At 31.4% G+C, this 8,515-nt stretch overlaps 1 protein-coding gene across 3 annotated transcripts in view; it reads right to left on the bottom strand.

The window, feature by feature from the left end:
* Positions 1-8,515, bottom strand: part of LOC117177860 (inaD-like protein) — a 167,979-nt gene that overhangs the window by 18,266 nt on the left and 141,198 nt on the right. For all 3 annotated transcript variants that reach the window (XM_033368888.1, XM_033368887.1, XM_033368889.1), the window contains 5 exons: positions 8,162-8,253; positions 6,479-6,782; positions 4,038-4,128; positions 2,737-2,933; positions 2,541-2,635 (listed from right to left, as the gene is read on the bottom strand). In XM_033368888.1, the coding sequence (XP_033224779.1) occupies positions 2,541-2,635; positions 2,737-2,933; positions 4,038-4,128; positions 6,479-6,782; positions 8,162-8,253 (779 nt within the window). The remainder of the gene's footprint in view (positions 1-2,540; positions 2,636-2,736; positions 2,934-4,037; positions 4,129-6,478; positions 6,783-8,161; positions 8,254-8,515) is intronic.

Below are 8,515 nucleotides of genomic sequence, written 5' to 3'. Positions count from 1 at the left end.
TCTAGTCGGGAGTGGTGCTGACTGAAAACAGATGATTTGGAGCGATTCGCGTGCCATCTGTTGGTCATTCTAAGGACTTATTGAACTACCCTCGTATTTTAATAATATAAGGGATGAGGGTTCTGAATAAATAATCATGTGTTTGTAATGATTTAGTTAGAATTTCGGAAAATATGGAAAGAGTTTACAGGGTCCATAAGGTTTTACAATATTTTAAAAGATTCCAAGGATTTGAAGAGATTTCTAAGTATTGTATACAATTCACTTCAATTCCCCTTGAATTCTTTTTAATTCATGCTGAATTAATTTGGAATCCGCCAAGAATTATTCTTAATTTAATCTGAATCTTTCTTAATAATTTTGGAATTCTTCTTAATTCTGTTGAATTAATTCGTATTCTTCTAAATTTACTCAGTCTTACTCAATTAAATAGATTTTTTGTTTTATTTATTCGAAGTCTTTAAACTCACCTTGAATTTTTAAGGAGTTCATTAAATTCTTTTGAACCCCTTTGAATTATTTTAAGCTCATTTCAAACTTGCTGAATTCAATCAATGTTTTTAATTTTTTCATACCTTTGAATTGCTTTCAATTCACTCAAACGATTGCATCAGATTGCAAAAGATTCCATGGATTATATCAAATTCAGCATAGAAAAAATTAGACAAAAATATTTAACTACAAAACAACGATTTATTTTAGATCACTCATATTCTCATATGGAACTACACAAAATATAGATTCTGCACAAATAAACTCTGAAAATAAAAAAACGGTAAATTCCCATGAAATGCTCAAAATCTCTTGATAGAGCGAAACCCTTCAATAGCCCTCCCTTCTATAGTCCTTCCGAGAATTAAAGTTGCGCCGCAGGTAGGTGTAATAGGAGCTGCGCGGGGTGTGCGTGGCCTGCGGTTGCGACTCAGGCGAGCACTCAGGCGTGAACAAACAAAAGCAGATCGGAGCTATAATGAGTTAGTTCCCACCCACCCTCAGCCCTAAAATCGGTGCTATAAAAGAGTTTTACTTTTTTCATGAAAAACACACGTATTTTGTTAAAACTCGATTTTAATGGTAGAAAATTATCTTTTCCCTTGCAAGTTAATCTTCGATGTTTAAAAATTCTTCTTTTCGGTTAAAAATTCAAGTGTTCCAGAAAATATTCATCAAATTTGTTGAAAATCCCTTTTTTTGCTTAAAGTTTCATTATTTTAATTAAAAATTTATTCCTAAAATCCCTAAAAACCGTTAAAATACATATAGAAATATTTAGAATCATTTGAAATCAGTGAAATTGCTAAGAATCCCTTGAAACTCAAAGACTTTTTTGGGTATTCTACAACATTTTTTTAAATACCTTGAAATTTTGTATATCTCTTGAAATCCTACAGAATTCCTTAAAATCCCTTGATCTCTTTAGAGATCGTAAAAATCTGGTTAAAAAGTATAAATCATATTCGAACCATTGTATATGATTTAAACTAAACTTATTAATTAAAGTTTTTTTATAAAAAAAAGGTTAAATCCCTAGAAACCTTTGAAATTCCTAGAAGTCGTTGTATATCTTTTAAAATCCTTTCGAATCGCTTAAAATCCCTTGAAATATTTTTAAATCATAAAAATCCATTTAAAAAAGTATAAATAATTTGAAAGCCCTGGAATATAGTTTGAATGAAAATTATTTATTAAAGCTATCTTTAGAGAACCATTAAAATCCCTAAAAATATTTAAAGTCTCTTGAAATCCTTGGAGATTTTATAAAATCAGATTTTGTGAAATTCCTTGAAATAGTTTCAAATCCTTTGAAATCGATATAACTCTCTTGAAACTTTATTTTATTTATTTTCTAAAGTTTAGTAGAACTCCTTTAAAATCTTTCGAAATGTTTTGAAATTCCTTGAAATCCGTGGCATTATTTTTAAATCTCTTAAAAACTAATGATTATTGTTTAATTAATTAAAATATTTGAAAAAACCTTTCAAATCAGTGGAAGTCCTTCGATAGTTTCCATCAACTCTTTCAATATTTTAAAATTCTTTATTTCTATATTGATTTTCTTATAATGATTTTCTATCATCATTTTTCAAGAATCGGAAAAAACTTATAAGAAATTCATTATAGGAAAATTCCCTACAATATTTTTTCGAAAGAGAAGGTTACAAGGTATTGTGAAAGATTGTATGGAATTGCAAAGGATTGCATGGGATTGTAAAGGATTGCATGGGATTGCATGAGATTTCATAAGATTCTAGAAAGAATGTGCACCAGATTGCAGGAGGAATTAACCCGTTAATTAGAATTTTGGTTTTTAAATATTAGCGATCAGGGAAAATGAAAAATTAGTCTAGGAAAAATCTGGAAACAGTCAGGGAATTTGGAAAATGAAGTTTTGCGGCCACCACGTTTATTCACTATTATTGGAAGTTCATTGAGTCAATCTGAATATTATTGAACGGATTTCCTTTGTTTATACTCATTATAATTGCTAAACTTGTTAAAATAATTATTATTTTGTGAGATTTAACTGATTAATTACCTACCGAAATACAATAATGTTGAATACGGGACCTGGAATTCCTTTGATGAGCGCTGAAGCGTTCAGGTGACATCTCCCATGCACTACAACGCCATTCACCTGTAACATAATATATGAACAATTAATTCTTCAGAACTAAAATAAAAATATTTTTGTACAGTATTATATTTTACTTTACAATAAAAATTCATATTACGCACCTCTAATATTTCATCACCAACTTTAAGTTCGCCGTTCTGAAAAGCGGCTCCTTTTGGATTTAAGCCGCAGATAAAAACAGCCATTTTATTCCTGTCTTTATGCCCAGCTATTGATATGCCTAATCCTCGTCTGTTCTTTTCCAACCTGACCATTAAGATCGTTTTTCCAAAATTGCTATATTTCTTCTGAACCTTCACTAAAATTGACAAGAACAATAATTATATAAATATAAAGAATAATCACAAATTCAGAGTTTTTTTCCTGCATAATAGCATTTTGAAAAAATAGATTAAACAAGAGCAAAAGAGTTTGAATTATGAAATAAATTTGTTTTTAAATATTTATTTTTACGAGGGGTGTTCAAAAAGTAAGTTTCCCTGCTCCGGGAAAAAAGCAAAACACAATTTTTAGGTTAAAATAACATATGTATTTATTGTTTGTCTTAGAAACTATTTTTCTGCATAGTCCCCTTGGACTTGAATACATTTTTCATATCTGTTCTCAAGCTTTGACAAACCTTGTTTATAAAAATGCGTGCCCTGTTTTTTAAAGAATAATTTAACAAAGTCTTTCACTTCATCATTTGAATTGAAGTGATGGCCACCCAAACTTTCCTTTAACTTAGGAAAAAGAAAAAAGTCACTTGGTGCGCAACCTGGAGAGTAAGGTTGGTGATCAAAAATTTCCCATTTGAATTTTTCCAGTAAGGTTTGTGTTTTTTTTTGTTTTGTTGAATGAGGCTGTGCATTGTCGTGAAAAAGCAACACTTTTCTCGATAATTTTCCAAGACGCTTTCGTTTAATGGCACACTCATGCATTTGTCACCATAAATATGCACTAATTCAGTGTGAATTTCCTTGCCATTAAGCCCTTTTGCAGTTAAAAAGCGAATAACTGCTTGCAACTCACAAGTGGACACGTTTTTCACAGGTAGCTCCATGGTTTCCGAGCCGGTACTGATCGAAAAAAATTTTTCGGCAGCTAAGACCGGTTCCGCTCTTATCGGTATATCCTAAACTAAAACTATGTTCGGTCCCAGCTCGCCAGATGGCGCTGGGGCAAAACGGCAGACTAGGAAAACTTACTTTTTGAACACCCCTCGTATTATTCTAAATGTATTTTAACTTCAATATTCTTAAATAAAATCTGTGTTTGAGAACTCAAAGCATTACGTTTTTAATTAATTATAATATAAAACATTAGTTCTGAGAATATTTGTTTGCATTAATTTGTAACAAATAGTTCTCTTTTCTCAGCAGAATAAATAATTTAAGTAGGTGAAAGTATGGGTATCCCTTACATTTTGTGTAACCGAATTCATCCTCTTCTTCAGGGTCAGCATCGATTTCTGCCTTGCTTCGTTTAACATTTCCCGCACTTTTTCTCGAAATCTGAAAAAATTAAGAAGTGTCATTCTGAGTGAAAAATTATTATTTTCCATTTTCACTATAATCGCTTCAAGTTCAAAGCAGTTTATTGAAATACATTTTTTATTCAAAATTTCAAATTATAAAATTATAAATAAATTTGTTTAACTTTCAAGCGTCAAAAAAATATTAATTACGGATTTGAATATTAAAAATGATTTGATTTCAGTTTCACTTGGATTTGCAAAATATGAAATAAAAAAATCTGACATCTATGCGTCTTATTAAAACAATATTTTCAGGAAAATTAGTACATTTTTCTGAGATGGAAAATGTTGATTCCTAATATTTTTTCATAACTCGTATAATTTCTCTGGAAAATGTAATTTTGTCTTTTTCGATATACAAAGCCAGAACAGCTGATCAAAAATGGCTGATTAAAAAACTCGTCCTTTTTTTAGGACTGAAAAAGTTTGCTAAAGCGCAATCCAATCAGATAATCCCTTCCAAAGTTATCGTCCTAACAGACATTTAAAGTTTGCATCAGGAAGTCTTCTGCTATTCATTGTGAACTCTCAAATATTCAAAGTTTTAGGCCATCATTCATCAATAATGAATGATGTAGAATTAAGGATTTGTATGTATATCTCTGTTGGTTTAATCTATTTCGAACTTCACAATTTTCCGATGGACTGAAACTTTCCTTATTAATCACTGAAACATACTTTATTATTATTGGTTTAATTAAATTGGTTTGGGCAAGATACGATATCCGTGGCGACATATATTCTTTTTTATGTATGTGTGGCTGAGGGGAAGATGTCGCTGAACTCACTCTACCCCCGAGAAGGAATAGGACAGAGTGAGTTTGTTGCCACCTACCCCCTAGACGTAACCTCTCCCATTTTCATGGGCCTCCCTGTTTTTTTATATCTCTTCTCGAGAGGAGAATGAATTTAACGACTCTCATCCATATCAGAATCAACACTAACAATGAGAGGTCAAGAGATGTGCGTCGCCAATTCGATTAGCGCTTCACAGGGTGAAATCAATTGAAAATAGATTAGGTACTTACTTTTTCATTTGATAAAATGGGCCTTAGTGTCCGAGGTATATTAAAAAGAGGGAGGAGCCTTAGAAATGGGGGTGAGTCTCGCTGGGGGATGAGTGTCGCTAAATTCAATCTTCTTCCGAGAAAAAATATAAATAACAGAAGAGTCCCCTGGAAATGGGGAAGGATGTGGCTGGGGATAGGTGGAATCTTTCTTTTTATATTTTTTCGCGGGCCAGAGCGAGTTCGGTGCCACGTTTTAGTCTGCCATACTCTCTCCCATTTCCAAGAGTTTCCCCGTTTATTATATCCCTTTCCAAGGGCAGAGTGAATTTAGCGACAGTTATCCTGCAGCCACAACCAACCCCAATTCCAGAGGTCCTATTTTTTAAATCCCTATCTCGGAGCAGAGTGAGTTCGGCGATATCTTTTTTGTGCAAACAGAATTATTTGGCTACAAGATTAGGTGATCTTAACTTCAAATTTAAGAGAAAATTCGATTTGTGTCAAGAACCATTCTTCTGACACATGAGGAAATTTCTTTGAGTGACTCTTAGTCACACATATAAAAAATTATCTTGAGACTTAATTGAAGTATCGATTTAAAAGTTGATTCGTTTTCTTGTTAAAAACACCTTCAGGAATCAACACTAACAAGGAGAGGTCACAAAATGTGCGTCGCCGATTCGTCCAATCGAGGTTTGTGTTTTGAATTTTTAGATGAAGCTCCAGTCGAATGAGCGACGCACATCTTGCGACCTCTCCTTGTAAGAACTTATGTTTCAATTTCGTGTTCCAAACAAAAGATCCTGAATGCCACATTAAAACTTAGCTCCCACTGATATCGTAATCTAGCCAAAACAAATTTAATTAAACCCAAAATAATTAAGTGTATTTCAAGAGTTAATAAAGAGTGGAAAGTTTCAATTTCCCGGAAAATATTAAAGTTCGAAATAGATTAAATCTTCAGAAACATATAAAAATCATTAATTAAACCTCGCTCATTATTGATGTATGATGGTCTAGAAGTTTGAATATTTGAGAACTCACACTGAACAGAAGTAAGACTTCCCGATGCAAACTTTATATGCAAAAGGTCATAATAGACATAGAATGTGGTTAAATATATAGAACATTTTTAACCTTCATGAAAAACTGAATGAAACAACAAAATTTATGATTAATCATAAAGCAAGAGTCAAAAGTAACATTCATGTCATCAAATATTTAATTACACATTGTATTTCTCCTTTTTTCTTTAATTTTTTGTTTTTATGAAAAATGGCATAGGTGTCGTTTTGTTTTCGAATTTTAGAAACTCACTTCAACTCCAGCTTTTGTGTAAACATTTCCTTCCAAATCCCGAGTATCTTCTTCGTCGTCTGAACTTTCCTCTGAGGAATATTTTCGCGTTGGTGGTGGTTTTTCTGCAGAGGATTCTTTCGGTTTCTCTAAAGAGGATTCTTTCGGTTTCTCTAAAGAGGATTCTCTCGGTTTCTCTATAGATGTTACTTTTGATTTCTGAATAGGTGCTTCTTTCGGTTCCTCTTCTTTAACTTCTTGTATCGTTTTCGATTCCCTTGGTGGAGATGGGGCTTTTAAACGCACTGACTTCTTCATGGAAGACCTAACGCAAATAAAAAAATTGCCACTAAATCGATATATTACTGGCAGACTTTTTAATTTTGTTAGAAATTGATGTGTAGTAGGATGGTCAAAAAAAAGCTTTTCTTGTCAAGTAAAAACGCCTTTCTATTTTTTCAAAATAAAGGTTTAATAATGAAGTTTGAACCCTAGGAGAATTAGATCGGATGATTCTATAAGTGCTTCCTTAAAAATACTTAAGTTGAAACTACAATAAAGTCGAAAAATAATCTTCATCTTTAAATTAGTTTATTTTTTATTTTTTAGCAACAAATGAATACATGGTGAGCCTCAACCAACTTCAACCTAAAAGTTCTTGCACTCAATATTTCTTTACAGAAGCCTCTTCCTGATAACTTATAAATAGTTCAAATACAAATTTAAAATCTTGGAGAGACTTAAAGATAATAAAATTTAAAAAAATTATTTCCGAATTTTTTAAAGTTTTTTTAGTTTCGTTTTTTATGGTTATTATGCGAAATACTTTTTAGTTTAATAACTCCTCAACCTAAGGTGTTTTTTGTGAAATGAACATGAGTATTTTTCAAACGTTTCAATCTATACAAAAGTAATAAACAATACAAAATGTAAAAAAAACTATTTAAAGCTCTTACTTTTGACATAGCAGCAATTTTATTTTAAAGTTCTGAAAGATTAGATATTGGTATGAGTATAATGTATATATTGGGAAGGTTAAGGCCAGGGTTGCAACTCTTAAAACTGCAGTGAGTGAGCCATCCTGCAGTCAAACTAGTAACTTGATAATCAATACTTTGTCTAAAGTTTCCACTGAATAATTTCAGTTTATATAATTTTAAACTCTCCTTCTTCTTAAATAACAAATCAATAAAAAAACAATAAAAATCTTAACGTATATGTTAAAAATATATTGCAATATTTATTACCTGCCGCAATTACAAAATATACTTTTATTTGATATAAGTAATCAAATTTTATAGTATATAAATATTTTTTCAATAATTAAAATGTTACAAATATCTAATGACTATTTATAATTTATGATTTATAACTTCATGTCATTAGACTTCGTTTGATAAAATCTGAGCATGAAAATAGCTGCTTCCAGCTGCAGTTGATTCAAAATAAAGCATTCGTGACACAACCTACTCAACCTGACGACTAGAGAAAACACTCGAGTTCCGAGTTGGCATGTTTTTTCCCTTTTCAATCACGGCTAATCAAGACAATGGAGAAAGCTTTTATGATCCAGTAAACTGAAGCATTGAAGGACTTTTTACAAAATGAAAAAAAAAACTCTAGATGATTGTACTCTTCACTGTTATATATGCGTTCAGTTTAAAAGTCTTACATTTCTAAACACAGCAATTATTTTAATGTTACCTGCGCATTGAACTAGGTTGAGTAACTTCCGGTTTCTTCTCAGACATTTGTTTTACGAAATCCGTCCTTCCATGAGGCTCTTCCGTATCTTCCTAGAATATAAATATTTTTTACGTCAAAATTTAAATATTTTCAAGGAAAATGTCTGTAATTAAAGCAAAACACAGATAAGTGAATGAAGATTTTTTGGACAAATCAGACCACAGCTTATAATTCTGATCCGATTAGAGCATTTCAAGAAAATTAGAGTTAAATATATTTGAAAGCGAGTTGTGAGAGCCGCTTTTTGAATTTTGTATTTATATATTTCTAATTTAACAAAAAACACGACATTAAAAGTTTTTTTTTTTTTTT

The sequence above is a fragment of the Belonocnema kinseyi genome, chromosome 8 (assembly GCF_010883055.1).
Source record: "Belonocnema kinseyi isolate 2016_QV_RU_SX_M_011 chromosome 8, B_treatae_v1, whole genome shotgun sequence".
Taxonomy (NCBI): domain Eukaryota; kingdom Metazoa; phylum Arthropoda; class Insecta; order Hymenoptera; family Cynipidae; genus Belonocnema; species Belonocnema kinseyi.
This window is presented reverse-complemented; position numbering and strand designations above follow the sequence as displayed.